Genomic DNA, 21,280 nt, shown 5'->3' with positions numbered 1-21,280 from the left:
GAAAGACTGGAAGACAGACAGCTGTTTTTCTTTTAGTATTAGTTGGTGTTTTAAAACTATGTGCAAATACTATACCTATTTAAAAAATTAATTATATTTTAAGAAAGTATTACCACATCCAGATAATTTTCAAAAATGGCCACAGCTCAAAATCTAAGCATACCTCCTGCAAATTTTGGTCTTCTTGAGTCCAAGAATTTAAAACATGTGCTCCAGAGTCACTCACAATGAAATTCACCTAATAGAGTTCAAAGAAATAATTAGTATTCAACTCCAAGTCTTCTCAATCACATCACATTTAAAACATTTATTTTATTATAAATACCTTTTAATATATTATATATAACATAAACATAAATAGAGAGTACAGTCTCTAGCTCTGGTTTGCTGATTGATTCATTCATTCATTTTATAGTTACCAAATGCCTAGCACAGGCCAGGTGCTATTCTCAGCACTGGGGATATGGGAATACAGTGATGAATACAACAGTTCTGTTGCTCACAATGTGGGGAAAGCCGGGGTTCTGGGGTGTGGTAAGACAGAGGGTAGTGCAGGGAGAATACAAACAAAAATAAATGAACAACATGATTTCAGAGAGTGATAAATGCTATGAAAAAGAAGTCGTTTAGCTTCTTTAGGTTGGGTGATCAGAGAAGGGCTCTCTACAGAAGTGGCAATTGAGGGAAATCCAAAATGACCAAAAGAAACCAGCCAGGGAAAGAGCTGCAGGTAGAGAATTCCAGGTAGAGCAAACAGCAAATGCAAAGACCTCTAGGTGCACACCCTCAGAAGGGTGAAGATCAGAGTGGGCAGAGAGGTAGGAGATAAGGTCAGAAAAACAAGCAGTGGCCATATAACCTAGAGCATTGAAAGCTAAAAGAATGCATTTGCACTTTATTCTAAATTTTAAAGTAAAGGGACTTCCCTGGTGGTGCAGTGGTTAAGAATCCGCCTGCCAGTGCAGGGGACAAGGGTTCGATCCCTGGTCCGGGAAGACCCCACATGCTGCGGAGCAACTGAGCCCGTGCGCCACAACTACTGAGCCTTTGTGCCACAACTACTGAAGCCCGTGTGCCTAGAGCCCATGCTTCGCAACAAGAGAAGCCACCGCAATGAGAAGCTCGCACACGGCAACAAAGAGTAGCCCCTGCTCGCCACAACTAGAGAAAGCCCGTGCGCAGCAAAGACCCAACGCAGCCATAAATAAATAAATAAATAAATAAATAAATAAATAAAAAGCATCCTAATTCTTCCACTGTATCTGTCAAATTTCTTAAAAAAAATTTTTTTTAAGTAAAATGCAAACAAAATATAGTATCAGGTAAGATGATTAACAGTAAGGATACATTAGAAAATATATCAAATGATGGCTACGTTCCCTTTTGGGAGGAGGGTGAGATTACTTCTTTCCCCTGGACTATATGATCTAATTCATGATCTTTTTTTTCCTATTATCCATGTAATACTCATTTTGCTTCCCCAGTAAGTTTGATAAGCAGCCTTTTCTCCTAAGACTTACCTGACAGGAACATATTTTACTGGCCACTTTACTCACATTACCTCATTGAAATCTTACAACAATCATAGGAAGGAGGTGTTATGCTTCCATGGGAGGAAACTGAGGCTTGGAGAGATGAAGCAAAATGATCAAGGTCACACTGCTGGTAGTTTAATGATGCCAAGACCTGAACCGAAACCTGTGCGCTAAATCACTACATTATGCTTCCTCTCATATATACTTTTTTACCTTACACGATACACAATTTACAGAGGGACTAAAACAATTTATATTTTAATTTGGGACATATCTGAATGTATAATATATATTAGCCTCTCTGTGTTCAGCCTTACGGTTACTGCTGTGCCTGTGCCGGTCTATGAACAGGCTAGGTCCCAGCCTACGCTGCTCCAAATGAGACAGAAAGCAAAGCATCCACTTGTGGCTTAACCAAATGACTTTCCCAAAATAAAGCAGTTGGGATTCTGAAAACTGAAGATCATTTTCACACTTGGAGTTTCTATCAATCTTCAATTTCTCTTCTTACTGATAAAAACAATTTCCCCTTAGCATTCTTAAGAGCATTCTTTACAATATGGCCAAATCCTGCAGCAATTTAGGATACTTTCACTAAAACTGTAAGCAGCCAGGTTCAAATTCTGGTTCTTCCTCTAACTAGCTACATGACTCAGGGCAAATTGCTTCTCTTTACCTCAGTTTCTGCGTCTCCAACAAGGCAGTAATAAACAAGGCTGATATTCAGATGGAACATACCAACACATTCTGACAAAGTGCTTTCAGCCAACATCCCTTCTGCTTAGGCTGGCAACAGTTCTCAGTGGTCAGTGTCTGTTCCATTCTGGTTTTTATACACTTTGAATACTGTCCCAGTAATTACAGTAGCTACCTCATAGGACTGCTGTAAGAGTTAAAGGAGTTAATGTGAGGCACATGTAAGTGCTCCATAATTGTTAGCGGCCCCAATTAAATATACATATTAACCCCAAAGGGGAGTTCTATATACTACACTTTTAAAGTAGTAAATAAACAGTTGTAAGTCAAATCTAAAGCAAAGTCATACATAAAAAGTGTAAAAAGCAGTCAAGTACATCCCCCAAATCATGATTTTACTTGTACTTCACACTCACCAGCTTTTTGAAAGGAAATATATCATACATTATTCTACAATATTCCATGGAAGATTCTACTGAGCAAGTCCACAATGATTTAGATATAGGGGCCAAAGGGATGATTCCTTGGGTCCTATTCTTCACCAGCATATCAAACTCGACATGCTGTCTGCATGATTCTGCCATGTAAGGGCAGTGATCCACAACAAATACTGTTTTATGAGATTCAGAAAAAATCTTCATTTTGTTTTAACCTGTCAGGGATAAAATATATTAGCCAAACATCTTATACATAACATTTAATATCTTAAATCATTTCTAACGAATGCGTCTTTTCCTCAAGATTTGATAGGGAACATGAATAATCAGTAGTCAAAGAAATTTATCGAACAAAGGACAAGATTTAATGAGGTCATGACCAGAAAGTAACAATTCAAGGGACGAGCTACACCATATTCACCTGTCATTCTACCAGAAACAGGCAGATTACAATACATGCAGATATTTTTTGCTTTCGGAATGAACTTAAATTTGCCAGAAGAAAACATTTTTACAAATAATCGTACTTGTTTCCCTTACATAATACCAAACAAAATAAACGACAAACACTCTTCAAACACACTTTTCATGATCCTTGCTAATTGACATCAATCAAATATAAACCCCTAAAGTAATATAAGGCAGCATTTGGGGGCTTCCCTCCAAAAAAATTTCTAAGACTTCTGAAAAAGGGTGGGGATTGGGGAGAAAGAATGAACTGGAAAGAGTGACAACAAAAGGGAAGCTCAAAACATAACAAACATCTCCTAAGATAACTGCATATCTGGTCTTCGCATTAGGATAAGGACCTCAAATTCACACTCTCCACCTTAGCTTCTGAAACACCACGGTAATTCATCATGTAGAACAGAAAAACTTAGGTGCTACCATCACATGGTGGGAAGGAGGAACTTTTGAAACTTTTTCTTATAAGAACTCCCTTGCTTCGCTAATAAAATCTTTAACTGAATAGACAATCCACATTCGAAAAGCACAGGGTAAACACAGCAAAAAAGTGTTCATTAAAACGAACCGACTTTTTACAATCCAGCTATTTTCTTCTCCTGCTTTCAAATGCATTTCCCCTTCACGCAAAACTCTTCTTTGAGAAACCTAGACACACTCTGCTGGAAAGTGGGGGGTGGAAAGTACAAGGTGAGTGGATAAGGAAGACCTCAGGATCGAGGTTCGCTTACTTTCGTGCCTGGTCCTGCAGTGAAAACGAACAGAGGCTATGCACCACAGCCTCTCTGGAAAAGGCTGCTGGCTGGGTGGGGAGGGTCAGCGCACAGTCAGGAGTGTCTGGTACCAAAGACAGGGGACTATGCTTTCCCCGCTCATCTCCTAACACACCGGTCCTTCCCAGGCTTCCTAAATGCAGGAGCGCGCGCGCCTGCGCGTGAACACAAACACTCACACACTCGGACTGGCGCGTGCGCAAAGCACTCTTCGGCAGCCCCGCCACGCTGCCCTTCCCCCTCTGCGGGCCAGACGCCCAGGTCTCTAACAGGAAGAGGGCGGAGCCAAGAAAAAAATGCCTCCGACCCTCAAGATTTTCTACCCCCTAATTTTCCCAGTCACCCATTGGGAAAATTGATCCGGGCGACCTGAGAGCCTCCACAACAGCGAAGTACCAACTACAGCACCGGCTAATGGTGCTACGGTCCCCTAAGCGCAAGACCCGCCCACCAGCTCTCCCCTTCTCCGTCTCTCCACCCAGGCCCGTTTCCCCTAGCAAAATTCGCGAGACTTTGCGAGAGGCCGAGAGAAAGCTTGAGTGTGGATTAGTGGGGAGGCCCGCCCCTACCTCTCGCGCATGTCAGCTAGAGGCCTCAAAAAAAATCGCTGGGCTCTGCCCCCACGGTTACGCGAGGAAGGAAATCTCGCGAGGTTGAAGCGCTCTGAGAGCGCTGGTCGGAGGCGGGGAACGGAGGGTTTCGCTTGGCCGGTGATGGGGCTGAGCCCCTCTGATTCCCCCAGGCGCCCCTGCACTGCCTCTGCTTGGTTCTGCATCTGCTCGCTGAAGAAGCTGAACAGGCAAGAGGAGTCTCGTCCCCTGGGTGCATAGGTCCCCGTTGGCCGAGGCTTTTGAGTCCTAACCGCCACAGCTGACGGCTGCGAGGGATTGAGACCAGAGTAAGTGGAATCAATCCAGGGACCAGAGCGGGCATAGGGAGTCGGAGCCTTCCTTCCCCGATGGTGCTTTGCACCACCTCTTGAACTACCGGCTGCCAGTTCCTGGGCGCGGTACTTCCTCTCCTTGTTCAGCCCTGAGCACCTCTTTCCGGAACTGAGGTGCGGAAAGTTCGATGAAAAGCCTTGGCCCTAACCCTGTGGACACACCTTCCCTCTGTTTTCTTCCTGCCTAACCCACCTGGGAGCTCACCGTTTGTGGGGCGGGGTTGGGCGGTGGTCGGCAGGGATGCAAAAGGGGTCCTTTTCAGTTTTCAATTTACCTCTTTGCATATGACATGGAGAACCATTCCCTCTTTCTTGAAACTGCCCTCCAAGAAATATTACTCTTTTCCTAGTACTCTTCATGGATAACCATACTGTCTGGAAACTGCCCTCTGAAGAATCCTACTCTTTTCTTGGTTTTCTTCCTGCCTTTTTTATGTATCCCATCTCAGATAATGGTACCGGTGCCCATCCTGCTGTCCAAACTAGGAACCTAAGGCTCATCCTTGACTGTGTATTTCCACTTGCACTGCACGATGCTATTTCTTTTTCTTTCACCAGATGATTTCCCCACCATCCTTCCCTAGAGTTACCATTCTGAAATACAGATCTGTTCATATCGATACTTTCTTTAAGCTTTTTGAATAACCGTATTGCTGACAGAATTAAGTCCTAATTGTTAAGCATATCACTTAGGACCTTATACTGTCTGTTCCAATCCATTCTACCTTTTTTGTCTTATTTTGCCTCTCCTCCAAATACTTCAATACCCAGTCGTGCCAGACTGCTGGATGTTTCTCCAAACATGCAAGCACTTTCACAACTCTGCCTTTGTATGTGCTGTACCATCTGTCTTGAACGCTTACTCTTCCTTTTTTTTTTCAACCAACTTGCAAAATCCAATTCATAGACCATTGTCTTCTCAGGCTCCCACAGATGACATTGATGGTACCACTGTGTTCCCAAATCACTTGAAACGGTACTTCTGCAGTATTTTTTAGGTTGTATAACATTATTTGTTCACGTATCTGTCTCTTGTGCCAATTTGAGCTTGAGCCTGGAATCACGTCTTATTCATCTTTGTAACAAAAGTTAGACCAGTGCTTGGCACATAGCAGGCGTTATAGTTCTGAAGATTCACCATAGGAGTAGGAGTCCTTAGCATCCTTAAAAGTGTAGAATTTTAGAGCCAGAGGAACCTTGTATATTAGCTTAAAGAACCTTGACCTGTTTTGAATATGAGGCACCCTGTACCACCAACACACGAGTAATTGTACGTTTAGTATCTGTTAGTTGAGATTGTGCGTAGTGGCAAAAAGACTATTATGCTTTTAAATGCTTTTGTATTTTATTATTACTAGTCTCTATTAAAAATAGTGGGCTATATATGTGAGAGAAATATTTAGACTACAGACCATGCTTGGTATATGTACATCCGTGCAACCCTTCCAATGATTCCTTGCCCATAGGTTAGAAATAACTGGTTTAGATTAAGTTAGGTCCTTCTTGAATTGTCATACCTGTTTGAACATACAGGTGCATGCAACTTATATTTAGCCACAATTCCAAGGTAACGTATAATTTAAAAAAAAATTCTCCTGTGCCCTTACTTTCAAATTGTTTCTTCTAACTTTAAAAATTCATTTTCTTCATAAAGCAGCTTCATAAAACTCCAAACGTGTGTTCATTACATCATTTTCAAGGACAGTGAAAATTTTTTGTGCTTTCAGATACAGTGCTATGTCTGTATAAGATGCTTTTTAAAAATATGTAATTTATAATTTACATGTTTTCTTTCTTGATCTCTTTATAAGTTTCTAAGAAAGCCATAACCAGGACTTTTTATTTTTATATTTCCATATGTGTCAGTTAATATTATCTATTAATTAACTTTAGAGGCACCTGCTTGAACAATAAAAAATTTTAAACTAGATTGTTGACATTGATAGACACATCTGTGGTATGTCAGCGGTCACAGTATTTCTGCGTAGTTCCAGCTATAGGGTAATGGATTTGTGGATAAAGGAGAAAGAAGAGTGGTTTGAATTTCTTTAAATTTTTCTTAACCAAAATCTAAAACTAACAGCTGGCAGTTTCTGTCTCGGGTGGGTGGTAGTTTCTCTTTTATCAACAGCACAATGTTCTGAACCCTCTGCCAGGAGTCTGGCTGCGAATGTCTTTGGGTGGTAAAGTGGGTGAGAATGTGGCTCATGTGGAGGGCGGGGAGCTGCTTTAAAAAATTTTACCTGTAATATGAGCCTACCTATAGAAGATAATGTAAGTAAGTACACTAGTTAAGTGTGACTAGTTAAGACATGCTCTCTAAAAATAGATAAACTGAGAATATCTTCTTTTTTTTTAACTGGAGTCTTTTAAAATTTAAAACTTGTTAGAGAATGTGGAAAACAATCTTCCTCCCACTCCAGTTACCAGCCAAACAGTGTGGGAAAAGCACAATGGTTTTCAAAAAAGGTGGCAAAGTAAATGCATATTATAAAATATTTTAAACTTTTCTGTGGTTTTACATACAGGAAATGAACATGCAGATTCATAGAAACTTTGTGTCACTGTTTTTCTGAAATGCTAATAAAGGTATGCTTTTAATTACCTGCTATTTATAATTCCTTTCCCTGAACAGGTATGTTTTTATAGTTACAAATTTCAAATGTAGTTCATTTTGATAGTAGTATTTCATTATGCAATCTAGAGAATGTTTTTTAAAGTGGATGTTAATTCTAGTTTCAGAAAGCCTAATTGGTCTCCTTAAAAAACAAAATTCAACTGAGTAAACTTTAAAAATCTTATTGGCTTTGTTCAACGACTCATGAATCAGGCTGCATCCCATCTAGCAGAAAGGAGTTCCAAGGAGCTGTACAAAATGAAAGACTTTTATAGGAGAAGGGACAAGGAAGTTATACTAACAAAAAGCAGATTGGTTGGGACAAAGTCACTTTCCTTTAAGGGACGGCAGGGGTCTGTCAGACAAATTACCTCACAGTGATTCCTGATCGACGGATTTAAGGTTCCATTTCTGGAAGAGGCCAAAACTGTAAGTTAAGTCTTGGTTTGGTGATGTGGGGCTTAGCGTAAGTGACATGGCATTTGGGGGCCTGTTTTCTTGTTTTTAACAGTCTTATATTAACTGTGATGGCTGGTTAAAATAGGTACTAGGCTTTTATTGGTTATGCAGAAAAATATTAAAAATTTGTTATTTTTTCATCTTCATTTACACTTCCATTTATTTTCTATTGCTGGTTTGAAATGCAATTTATATAATATTTTGGAAGTCTCATTGGTAGAGTAGGGTCAAGGAATTTGCTTTGTTTTTCCACCCAGGAAACCAGGATAGTCTTTATATAGGTAAAAGCAAACAGGGCCCTGGAGAGCCATCTTGCCTCATGAATATCCACTAGACTGGGGGTCAGAAGTTCTATTTCTGGTACTAGCTTGGCTCCTTCCTTGCTACATGGTGCTGTCAGTCAGCTCCTTACCTTTGAAATCCTGAGTCTATTTCCTCATTGATAAAATGGAAATAACAGTTATCCCAATGAGCAAGATTCAGTATAAGGTTGTATTACTCAGGCTCAGAAAGCTACCAACAGTTGGAATTAATTAAAATTATTACCTAGCGGTTTGATTTTACTCTGGAGTGCTCTAGAGGTCCATTTAGATTGAATTAGGTTGGAGAAAAGGCTAACACACTTTTGAAGAAGGAAAAGATGACTTGCCATATCAGATAGCAAGAGTTATTTTACAACTGTAACAGTTGAGGCAGCGTATTGATGTAAAGATAGATGATAGATCCAGAGGTAGAATAGAGAGCTCAGAAACATACCCATACATTTATTGAAAAAACATACAACAGGTGTGGCATTACAATTCAGTGGGGGAAGAACGTACTATCCAATAAATGGGAACTGGGGCAACTAGTTGTCCCCATGAGAAAAGGAAAATATAATTAGATATCTTCCTTATACCACGCATACAAATAAACAGCAGACGAATTAAAGACAAAGGCAAAACCTTGGGGACAGATAATGATTTTTTTTTTAAGTTTTAAAATTAACATATTATGCCCTTTTTTGCAATATAGTTCTATTCATTTTAACATGTATACAGATTGCACCACAATCAGGATACAGAACTCTCCATTATTTCAGAATACTCTCTTGTGCCACACCCTTCTCCCCCACCCCCATGCCCACTCCCACTCCCACTCCCACTCCCAGCTCCTGACAACCACTGATCTCTTATGTACCCTCTTATCTACCGCTGTGGTTTTGTCCTTTGGGCAGTGCCAGGTAAATGGAAGCAGTATGTAACCTTTTGAGATTGTCTTCTTTCACTCAGTCAGCATAATATTTTTGAGATTCATCTATGTTGTTGCCTGTATCAGTGCTTCATTCCATATTATTGCTGAGTAGTATTTCATTGTATGGATGGTATGTACTGCAGTTTGTTTATCCACTCATTTCTCTACAGTAAATACCCAGAATTGGTATTCCTGGGTCATATGGTAGAATACATTTAACTTTTCAGAAACTGCTAAACCATTTTCCAAAATAACCATGTTATTTTGCAATCTCACCAGCATTGTGTGAGAGTTCCGTGCCAGCACTTGGTATGTCAGTGCTTTCTATTTTATCCATTTTAATAGGGGTGTAGTGGAGCTCATCATGGATTTAATTGCTTTCCTTTAATGGCTAATGATGTTGAATATCTTTTCATGTGCTTTTTTTGCCATCCATATATTTTTTTGGTTAAGTGTTAAAGTCTTTTGCTCATTTTAAAAAATTAGATTATTACCTTATTGTTAGTTTTGAGAGGTTTTTGTGTATTCTGAATACAAGTCCTGTGTCAGATATGTGATTTGTATCTTCTTCTAGTCTATAGCTTGTCTTTTCAGACTGTCTTAACAGTGTTTCCCAGAGCAAAACTTTCTAATTTTGATGACGTCCAGTTTGTTGAATTTTCCTTTTTTGAATCAAGCTTTTGGTATCATGTCTAAAAAGTGTTTGCTTAACCCCAGGTCACAAAGATTTTTTCCTGTTTTTTCTTCCAGAAGTGTTACCATTTTTCATTTTACATTTAGATCTGTGGTCCATTTGGAGTTAATTTTTGTGAAAATTGTAAGAATTACTTCAGGGTTAATTTGTTGGCATGCAGATGTCCAGTCTCCCAGCACCATTTACTGAAAAGGCTATCCTTTCTCCTTTGACTTGCCTTTACACCTTCTTCAAAAATCAATTGGTCGTGTTTTTGTGGGCCTATTTCTGGACTCTGTTCTGTTTTATCTGACTGGCTCTGCCAATACCATGCCATTTGACTGCTATAGCTTTATAGTAAGTCTTAAAATTTAGAAGTGTGATTTCTCCAATTTTGTTTTCAAAATTATTTTGGCTATTTGGTTGAATTTGCCATTGAAACCATTTGAGTCTAGAGATTTTTGGCAGAAGATTTTTAACTACGAATACAATGTTTTTAATAGTTATAGGACTATAGAATAGTTACAGGTATTTAATAGTTATAGCTATAATAATTGTTACTAATAGTTGCATCTTGTATGACTTTATGTAGTTTGTGGTTTTTAAAGAATTAGTCCATTTCATCCAATTCATGTGTATGAAATTTATTATTGTATTCACTTATCCTATTAATGAATTAGGAGTCTGCAGTGATATCCCTTCTTTCATTCCTGACATTGGTAATTTATGTCTTCTCTCTTTTTTTTCTTGGTCAGTTATGCTAGAGGTTTATCAACTTTTTTTTGCTTTTTCAAAGAACTAGTTTTTGGTTTCATTGGTTTTTTTTCTGTTGTTTTCCTGTTTTCAATTTCATTAATTTCTGCTCTTTTATTATTTCCTTCTTTCTGTTTATTTTGTGTTTATTTTGCTTTTCTTTTCCTTATTTCATAAGGTTGAGGCTTAGATAATTGATTTGATATCTTTCTAGTTTTCTTATATAAGCATTTAGTGTATAAATTTCCTGCTTTACATGCATGCCAAAATTTTGATATCTTGTATTTAGATCAAAATATTTTCTAATTTCCAAAAAGACTTTCTTTTTGTCTCATGGATTATTTATGTGTGTTGTTTAATTTCCAAATATTTAGAGATTTTCTTGTTGTCTCTTTGTTGTTTATTTCAGTTTAATTCCATTATGTTCAGAGAACATAATTTGTATGACTGCAGTTCTTTTAAATTTGTTAAGGTTTGTTTTTTGATCCAGGATATACTCTATCCCAGTGAATGTCCCATGTGTACTTAAAAATAATGTGTATTCTGCTGTTGTTGGGTATAGTGTTTTATAAATATCAATTCAGTCTACTTAGTTGATGGAGTTTGTTCATTTCTTCTATATCATTGCTGATTTTCTGTGTACTAGTTCCATCAGTTACTGAGAAAGAAGTGTTGAAGATTTCAGCAGTAAGTGAGGATATGTCTATTTATTTTTTTCAGTTTTTGTTTGATTTTGAAGCTCTCTAGTTAGGTACATATACATTTAGGATTCTTATGTGTTCTTGGTGAGTTGGACCTTTTATCAACTATGTATTGCCCCTCTTTTATCCCTGGTAATTTTCTTTTCTCTGAAGTCTAATTCATCTAGTATATTTTTAAAATAAATTTATTTATTTATTTATTTATTTTTGGCTGCGGGGTTTTCTCTAGTTGCAGCGAGCGGGGGCTACTTTTCATTGCAGTGCGCGGGCTTCTCTTGTTGTGTAGCATGGGCTCTAGGTGTGTGGGCTTCAGTAGTTGTGGCATGCAGGCTCAGTAGTTGTGGCTCGCGGGCTCTAGAGCACAGGCTCAGTAGTGGTGGCTCATGGGCTTAGTTGCTCCGCAGCATGTGGGATCTTCCCGGACCAGGGCTTGAACCCGTGTCCCCTGCATTGGCAGGTGGATTCTTAACCATTGCGCCACCAGGGAAGTCCCTCATCTAGTATTAATATAGCCACCAGCTCTTTTTTTAAAATATAATACCTTTATTGAGATACAATTTCACATACCATAATATTCCATCATTTAATGTGTACAATTTCATGGGTTTTTTGTATATTCACAGATTTGTGCAACCATCACCACAATCAATTTTAGAATATTTTCTTCACTCCAAAAAACTCTGCCCATTAAGTCACTACCCATTTCCCCTATCTTCCCCCTCTCCCTTTGACCCTAGACAAATCACTAATCTACTTTCTGCCTATATGAATGTGCATCTTGTGGACATTTCATGTAAATGGAATCAAAATATGTGTTCCTTTGTGACCGGCTTCTTTCACTTAGCATAATTTTTCAAGTTTCATCCATTTTGTAGCTTATGTCAGTACATCATTACTCTTTGTTTTGGATCAAAAAATATTCACTGTATCGCATTTTATTTATTCATTTTTCAGTTGATGGACATTTGGGCTATTTCTACTTTGGAGCTATTATGAATAGTGTTGCTATGAACATTCATGTACAATTTTTTGCAAGGACATGTTTTCATTTTCTTGGTGTGTACCTAGGAGTAGAATTGCTAGATCATGTGTTTAACCTTTTGAGGAACTGCCAGACTGGTTTCCAAAGTGGCTGCACCATTTTACATTCCAACCAGCAGTCCATGAAAGCTCCAAATTCTCTGCATCCTAGCCAACACTTACTATCTTTTTTATTATAGCCAGCCTAATAGATATGAAGTAGAATCTTGTTGTTTTGATTTGCAGTTCCCTGATGGCAAATCATGTTGAGCACCTTTCTGTGTACTTATTATTAGTACACTGGCTTTCTTTTGATTGGTGTTTATATAGTGTGTCTCTTTCCATCCTTTTACTTTTAACCTACCTATATCATATTTAAAGTGAGTTTCATATAGACAACATATAATTGGGTCCTGTTTTAAATCCTAATTAAAGAGTTAGATTATCAGACTGCATGTTCTAATGTGTTTAGAACATTTGTATTTAGTGTATGTAGTTATTAATGTGTTTGTATTTAGATGCACCATCTTATTTGTTTTCTGTTTGTACCCTCAGTGTTTTGTTCCTTCCTTTCGCCTTTTCTCCTTCTTTTGGGTTATTCAAACTTTTTATTCATTTTAATTCATTTTTAATTCATTTTAAATTAATTTAATTCATTTTAAGATTTTGACTCTTATCTCCGTACTGCTTTTTTTAGGGATTTCTCTAGTATTACAATATATATGTTTGTTTACAATTGACATTTTATCATTTCAAGTGAAATGTTGAAACATTATAGTATAGGTCCATTTACCCTCCCCCTTTATGTTGTAGTTATATATTACATCTACATAAATTGAAAATTCCATCACAAAAGTTACAGCTTTTGTTTTCAAATATCAGACATTTTAAAGCACTCAAAAAGAGAATAGCCTATTATTTTTATCAAGATATTTATGATTTCTCTTGCTCTTCATTTATTCCTGATACTCTAAGTTTCCTTCTGCTATCATTTTGCTTCCCTCTGAAGAATTGCCTTTAGAACAAATCTACTAGAAATGGGTTCTCTTTTTCTTCATCTGAGAATGATTTTTATTTTACCTTCATATTTGAAGGGTATTTTCACTGGATATAGAATTATGGGTTGAGAGTTCCATTCTTTAGCACTTTTTTACTGGCCTTCCTGATTTCTGATGAAAAATCTATAGTCATTCAAAATGTTGGTTCTCTGTAAATAATATGTTATTTTTCTCTGGCTGCTTTCAGGATTTTTTCTTTGTCTTTCATTTTCAGAAATTTGATTATGATGTGTCTGAGCTTGGACCTTCTTGGATTTATCCTGTTTGGGGTTTGCTGAGGACTGGGAATGATACAAGCAGAAAGATTTCTGAGAAAGAGGCAAAGTGTTGCATAATTTAAATTCATGAATAACTGATCCAGTTAAATGTCTCTATTTTACCTGATTGACAAGTTAGAATATTCTTGTAAGGACACAAAATATAATAGTATATTAACCATTGTGAGTATTATGGCTTTTCAGTAGGGGACTTTTAAAATCCATCCATAACATAAATAAATATACTATTATTAATACATTGCTCGTATATTTAGGAATGTTATGTAGTCCTAAACCATAGAGAGAGGCAACCCTATAAAATCCACTTGGAGATGTTCAAAACGTCCTTTAGGAACGGTTTTAGTCCTCGCTTCACCTTTACAATTTTTCCAGATACATTTATTTACAAATAAGGTGTGTACTGGGCCATATCCTCTGCCATCCAAGCAATTTTCCCATCAGTGTTTACTATTGTGGCTAATCTTTTTCTACTGGAATGAGTTAGTGTTCATTCGAGGTTTTGTCTGGTGCTATCAGGTAGCCATCCTGATTCTGTCAGCTCTTATACTCATGGATTTTATAACCTGATCATCCCACGTTTCTTTCTGGAATTTGGCAGGCCAGATTTTGTGTGTCTGCGATGGAATCTTTGACTTCTCCATGGATTTCTTATGATTTAATTGTTTTACGTGAAACCCTTGCATAGGACTTTTAGTAAAAGTAATGTTTTTATAACTATGTACTTTAAAGTAGTTCCGTAGTATCTGTAATATATGATACTAGCTTTAGAATCTTTTTTTTTTTTACTGTGCATCTCTACCTTATTATTTTAGGTAGCATCAAGCCATCAAGTAGTTAATGTATTTGTTGTTTTTTAAAGGATATCTGAGAAACTTCCTTGGAGCATTTAAAGAAGTGAGTTATTCCAAAAACAATTCAGCTATTAGTGTATGTATTTACTCTTTCATTTTAGCGAGTTGCTCTATCTTAGAAGGCCACAGTTAAGTCATTTGATCAGTTTGGCTTCTGGTAAGAAATTGAATTTTATCAGCATGACTGAAGTGCCTGTTATGTATCAAGCCTGATGCACGTCACTTTTCATGTTTGATATAAAACCCGTTAACAAACAGTAAAGTCGGGATTTGGTACTAGAGAGTTCAAAAGCTTTGCTTTGGGCTTGGACACTCCCTGAATCATGGGAACACAGTCACAAGATTTTCTTCCAGTAGGTATGATTGTTGGAGTAAGAGTTTTGTACCAGAAGATGGTAATATGAAATGGAGAAAGTAACAACATTTCATACTTATTCCACTAGTAGATGATTTAGGGTGCTTTCATTTAGCAGTTGGGATTTACTACATATGGGAACATTAGGTATAAAGACCTAGTATAAACTGTGAAGATGCTTTGACTAATTTAGTTGAGGCCTGTGATTGCTCTGAGGCAAGGAGGGTGAGCCTTAGCTACTGAATCAAAGCATAGGATTTAATAGGCAGTGGGTCTTTGGTGCCATGTTGTCAAGTTGATACTCGCAGAACACAGCTTAACTTTTTCATATTACTTTTTTAATTTTTTTAATATTTATTTATTTATTTACTTATTTATTTGGCTGTGCAGGGTCTTTGTTGTGGCACACGGGGTCTTTGTTGCAGCATGCGGGATCTTTAGTTGTGGCATTGCGGGATCTAGTTCCCTGACCAGAGATTGAACCTGGGCCGCCTGCATTGGGAGCACGGAGTCTTAACAGCTGGACCACCAGGGAAGTCCCAACTTTTTTGTATTTCAAAAAGAAAGATTTATGATTATCTGGAAAGATTCCATCTAGATTCAGGGCTCTGTAGATTCCTTTGCCCAGAGAATTCTGTGAGCATGGCTTCTGGGGAGAGGACAACTTACTGAATTACACACAGTATAGGTATTCTCATGTCTAGATCACCCATCCTCTGATCATATATAGGAACTTTAGTGCATTTTATTTGGAAACGCATCCTATCTATTGTTTGTAGATGTCATGTTGTTACAAAGCATAAAGAGGTATTCTTCTCATGGTAGTCCCAACAGTATCATTTAACAATATCCTAGGTTGGAGCCTAGGACTGTCAGAGGTTCCTCATACTTGACTTGTTCTATTAAATCAAGATAAACTTTACTTCTCTCAGATCTTTTATAACTTTCTCTAGACTTTGTTCTTTTTATTTTCTTTCACCATCTGTTACAACCAGTTATTTTTACTGTAAGACAAATATTTTTTCTCTTTTTAATTTTTTTTTTCCACAAATAACTTTAAAATTTTACTCTGAAGAATCTGGTGTTCTATAGTAGTGGGATTGATGGGAGATATGGAGATATAGTAACTCCCACATAAATAGGAAAGCCATACTATTACCTATCTATAATTTTAGATTATTCCCCTTGGAAGTTTAGAGGAAGGGCAAGGCATTATTGGAGGCTAATGTCTCCCTAGGAGCAGCATCTTAGATAGATTTTGAATGGCTGTCCTTTTGTGTTTTAGCCAGTACAAGGCATTGGTTCCTTTAATTGCCCTTTTGCTTGTTGTATTTTGAAGTACGCTTATCTAAATCTCCTAGATATTAGAGGACAAATCTTTTGGTTGTTTTATCTAGAGAGACAGAAATCATATTAGTTTCCAGCTTAATTCTTAAAGCTCTCTGGAAATGTCTAGTCGTGAATATTTTCTAGATTGGCAGTTTTACATTTTAATTTATTTTGATTAAATCTTTTTATTCAGCTTTAAACCTGTTTATAATAACAGGACAGTATACCCTTTGCTTCAGCTGTTGGGTACAACCAAGAATACTGTTTGAAGGTTTTTTCATCTTTATTTAGTTTACAATTTTGAATCTTTGCTATATAACCTTAAATGAAAGCCTGCTAAAATGGCCTGATGTGTTTTCTTTCCTTCTTTTAAAATGTTACACAGTTGGGTTATTTAAAATCTCTTTTGTACTTGCTGCATTTTTCTGTATCTGAGGGGCAAATAATTAACTGAACTATAGTCCAGTGCAGTAGGATCTAACTAAGTCCTACGTTCTGTAGCAAATTTCTGTCTTCCTAAACTTGATGAAAATCCTTCATTATAGCCCTTAACTTGGTTCTATACCTGAGTTTTAATTTAATATCTATAGACCTGGCTTCTGGCCTAGTAATTTTACAGTGTAATTTTATTTTTTGAGAAAATCTTGAAGAAAGAGTAGCTTATATAGAAAGTAAGGTGACACTTAGTACAAAGAGAAAAAATCAAGAATGATAAGTTTCAGAAGGTTAAAGTTTTTGAGAGACATTATTTTAAGATTAAAATTTTGTTTTGAGGTCTCAGCATACCAGTTGAAGAAACTACAATAACTATTGGCTGCTTCATGTTTTGCCTCCTAATTTTTTGAGCTCCTTTTATGCATATTAATTATTGATTTTAAGACCTCAGAAGTTTCCCATAATGGCCAGTGTTGTTCTAAGTTAAAACTTTCTTTGCCATTCACTAAGGAAAGTGCAAGAGTTAGAATTATAATGCAATTTTATATAAGAAGCCAAAGTTCCTCCAGAAGGAGGTTGACACTTGAGCATAGCATGACACATAGAGGCCACTTTGGCTGGTCAGTAGTGTGCATTTGTGAATAGTGTCTCAGGTCACCTGACCAAGCAGAGGCTAGGAAGGGTCTATGGTCAGAGACCTGACAGTCATTGACTGCAGAATAAAGACTAATAAAGTGACATTTTTTACAAATGACAAGATTGGGATTGCCCTTATGAAGAGCACAATTTCTTTATAACATAAAATGTATTCATTGGATGTGTACTTTTTTTCCCCGCTATAAATTCAGGGTGTTTTAAATACATTCTGATTATGTCTGCAAATCATATACGTATGATCACGCACACACACATATATATGTATATATATATATATATGTAATTATATAATTATACATATTTATACACATTGTAATTTTTGAATATTATAAATTCACTTTTGAGTTTGTTCTGCCTTAACAGAATCAAAGCCACAGGTGTTCTTAGATTTTTTTTCTTCTGAGACAGTGAGCAATCCAGTAACAAACGTAGCTTAAGCATATCTGTGTTAATGTGAAACTAAAATAAGATGCTATGCCAGCTTTGTTTTGAATCTTGATTTTCATTTTTAATTATACATATTCCTTTAGAAATGAGTTGCACAATTGAGAAGGCACTTGCTGATGCTAAAGCCCTTGTTGAAAGACTGAGAGATCACGACGATGCAGCAGAATCTCTGATTGAGCAGACCACAGCTCTCAACAAACGAGTAGAAGCTATGAAGCAGGTTTGATGTTTTTCCTTGCTGAGTCCATTTTAAAAAAGCAGTCATTGATATTTATGTGTTGCTTGAATTGTAAACTTCTGCTTAATTAGTATTTTATTATTTTTAATGTTCTCTAAAATTTAAAAGTAGCTTGACTTGTGTGCTTCAGTTTACTTTAGATTGAACTGTAATTTTGTCAAGTTCAGCTGGCATGTATATGTGTATATATTCAATACATATTCTAAAACATATAGACTTGAGCACTTTTCTGACAGTGATACACATTTGAGTTTGGAAAATATATGAATTTTTTAGGTCTAGATACATTTGACAGAGACCAGATAATATCTTTTACTATATAATTGACACATATTTTGCTCTGTCTCCTATTTTTATAATGTAGAAATATTTTTCTTTATAAGAGTATTTAGGTGACACTATTTAACAATAAAATAGTTTTTGAAAATGATGCAAAGCAATATCTGGTTTCCAGCTTTTGCAGTTACTGCATTTGTACTTGCTACCTTATTTTTCATTTAATGCTGCCAGTTAAAGAGGAAAGAAAAAGGGCTTCACTTCTTGTTATCCTTACTGTTGTATGTAAGAACTTTCCAGTGAGCTACTATTTTAAGCCCTCTTTTGATAAGGAGTTTCAACTCTAAGAATTATAAAATCTCTGATATTATGATGGAAATCACTGGAGGAAAATATATATTCATAGCTTACTCTCTAGAAATGCATCCCTTTTGTAAAAGGAAGCAACCCAGGGTTACTGCTTTTAACAAAGCTGCTGAAAATAGTGAAGGAAGTTTACTTATTTTGTTTTGCAACTTTGTTGCCCTAAACACATTACATACATCCCTGTCTACCTTGATTCATGCATTCCAGTGAGCATATATATCTGGTATTGAGTTGTAAAAAAGGGGGTTTGACAACCAGAGTTAAGAACGATACCATAAAGTTTACCCTTTTGAAGAGTGCAGTTCATTGGACTTTAGTATATTCACATGCTGTGCAACCATAATTACTGTCTAGTTTGAGAACACTTCATCACCCCAAAAGCCCATATCCATTAGCTGCTACTCCCTAGGTCTCCCTTTCCCTGGCCCCTGGAAACCACAAGTCTGTCTATCTCTACGGATTTGCCTATTTTAGACATTTCATATGAATGGAGTCATACAATATGTGGCTTTTTGTGACTGTTTTTTTAACGTAATGTTTTCAGGTTTCATCCATGTTGTAGCATGTATCAGTACTTCATTCCTTTTTATTGCTAAATAATATTCATTGTAAGGATACAGCACATTGTGTTTATCTGTTCATTGGTTGATGGACATTTGGATGGTTTCTATTTTTTGGCTATTATGTATAATACTGCTATGAATACTTGTGTGTAAGTTTCTACGTGGACATATGGTTTCAATTTTCTTGGGTGTATACCTAGTTCAGTTAGAATGGATGGGTCTTATAACTCTACGTTTAACTTTTAGAACATCTGCCTGACTGTTTTCCAAAGCAGGCACATCATTTTACATTCCCATGAACCGTATATGAGAGCGATTTCTCCATATCCTCTCCAGCACTTGTTATTACTTGCTTTTTGATTAAGCTCATCCTAGTGGTTGTGAAGTGGTATCTCCTTGTTACACTGAATTGTATTTCCTGAATGACTAATGATGTTAAGCATCTTTCATGTGTTTATTGGCCATTTGTGTATTTTCTTTAGAGAAATGTCTCTTCAAATCCTTTACCCATTTTTTTCCAGCTTTACTGAGATATACTTGACATACAACATTGTGTAAGTTTAAGGTGTACAATATATATTGATATATGTATATATTGTGAAAAGATTACCTACCACAATGAGGTTAGTTAATACCTCCATCACCTCACATAATTACCGATGTGTGTGTGTGTGTGTGTGTATACATTTAAGATGTATTCTCTTGGCAACTTCCAAGTATATAATACAGTATTGTTATCTCTAGACACCATGATGTACATTACATCCTCAGAACTTACTTGTTTGCCCATTTTTAAATTGACTTATTTTTCCTTTTATTGTTGAGTTGTAAGGGTTCTTTATCAAATATACATATATGTGTGTGTGTGTGTGTGTGTATATATATATATCAGATACATATTTTCAAATATTTTCTCTTACATTTTAATAAAAATCTTTTCATTAGTATCAAGAAGAAATTCAAGAACTTAATGAAGTTGCAAGACATCGGCCACGGTCCACATTAGTTATGGGAATCCAGCAAGAAAACAGACAAATCAGAGAATTGCAACAAGAGAACAAAGGCAAGCTATATTATCACTGTGTATAGCAAATCAAAAGAGAGCTTTAATCTGCAATTGTACTATCAACTTGGGACCAATTAATATTTTTTAAAATGGCAAAATAGGGAATTCCCTGGTGGTCCAGCAGTTATGACTCCACACTTTCACTGCCGTGGCCCTGGGATCAGTACCTGGTTGGGGAACTAAGATTCTGCAACCTGTGCGGTGTGGTCAAAAAAACAATAAATAGATAAAATAAAATGGGAAAATAGCCAGTTAAAGTTACTTTTTGACATTTCTAGTCCATTATGCCTAAATCGTACTTATTGCTCTTTTTTTTTTAAACATCTTCATTGGAGTATAATTGCTTTACAATGTTGTGTTAGTTTCTGCTGTATAACAGTGAATCAGCTATACGTATACATATATCCCCATAGCCCCTCCCTTTTGCGTCTCCCTCCCACCCATCTAGGTGGTCACAAAGCACCGAGCTGATCTCCCTGTACTATGCAGCTGCTTCCCACTAGATATCTGTTTTACATTTGGTAGTGTATATATGTCAGTGCCACTCTCTCACTTCATCCCAGCTTCCCCTTCCCCTTCCCCATGTCCTCAAGTCCATCCTCTACGTCTGCGTCTTTATTCCTGTACTACCCCTAGGTTCGTCAGAACCACTTTTTTTAGATTCCATACATCTGTGTTAGCATACGGTATTTGTTTTTCTCCTTCTGACTTACTTCACTCTGTGTGACAGACTCTAGGTCCATCCATCTCACTACAAATAACTCAGTTTCATTTCTTCTTATGGCTGAGTGATATTCCATTGTATATACGTGCCGCATCTTCTTTATCTATTCATCTGTCATTGGACACTGAGGTTGCTTCCATGTCCTGGCTGTTGTAAATAGTTCTGCAATGAACATTGTGGTTTATGACTCTTTTTGAATTATGGTTTTCTCAGGGTATATGCCCAGTAATGGGATTGCTGGGTCGTATGGTAGTTCTATTTTTAGTTTTTTAAGGAAACTCCATACTGTTCTCCATAGTGGCTGTATCAATTTACATTCCCACCAACAGTGC

At 36.9% G+C, this 21,280-nt stretch overlaps 2 protein-coding genes across 5 annotated transcripts in view; one reads left to right on the top strand and one right to left on the bottom strand.

Annotated features, from left to right (window-relative positions):
- Positions 1-4,278, bottom strand: part of INTS13 (integrator complex subunit 13) — a 33,329-nt gene extending 29,051 nt beyond the window's left edge. For 2 of the 3 annotated variants that reach the window (XM_061204725.1, XM_061204726.1), the window contains exons 1-3: positions 3,865-4,278; positions 2,648-2,883; positions 164-238 (exon numbers count right to left, since the gene is read on the bottom strand). In XM_061204725.1, coding sequence (XP_061060708.1) covers positions 164-238; positions 2,648-2,872 — 300 coding nt within the window. In that variant the 5' untranslated portion in view covers positions 2,873-2,883; positions 3,865-4,278. Of the gene's footprint in view, positions 1-163; positions 239-2,273; positions 2,290-2,647; positions 2,884-3,864 lie in introns of those variants that run through there. The other variant, XM_061204727.1, reaches the window with a different exon arrangement.
- A 289-nt stretch (positions 4,279-4,567) lies between these two features.
- FGFR1OP2 (FGFR1 oncogene partner 2) overlaps positions 4,568-21,280 on the top strand; it is a 30,700-nt gene continuing 13,987 nt past the window's right edge. For both annotated transcript variants that reach the window (XM_061204703.1, XM_061204702.1), the window contains exons 1-3: positions 4,568-4,804; positions 17,799-17,935; positions 20,104-20,221. In XM_061204703.1, the coding sequence (XP_061060686.1) occupies positions 17,801-17,935; positions 20,104-20,221 (253 nt within the window). In that variant the 5' untranslated portion in view covers positions 4,568-4,804; positions 17,799-17,800. The remainder of the gene's footprint in view (positions 4,805-17,798; positions 17,936-20,103; positions 20,222-21,280) is intronic.

This window comes from Eubalaena glacialis, chromosome 11 (assembly GCF_028564815.1).
Source record: "Eubalaena glacialis isolate mEubGla1 chromosome 11, mEubGla1.1.hap2.+ XY, whole genome shotgun sequence".
Lineage (NCBI taxonomy): Eukaryota > Metazoa > Chordata > Mammalia > Artiodactyla > Balaenidae > Eubalaena > Eubalaena glacialis.
This window is presented reverse-complemented; position numbering and strand designations above follow the sequence as displayed.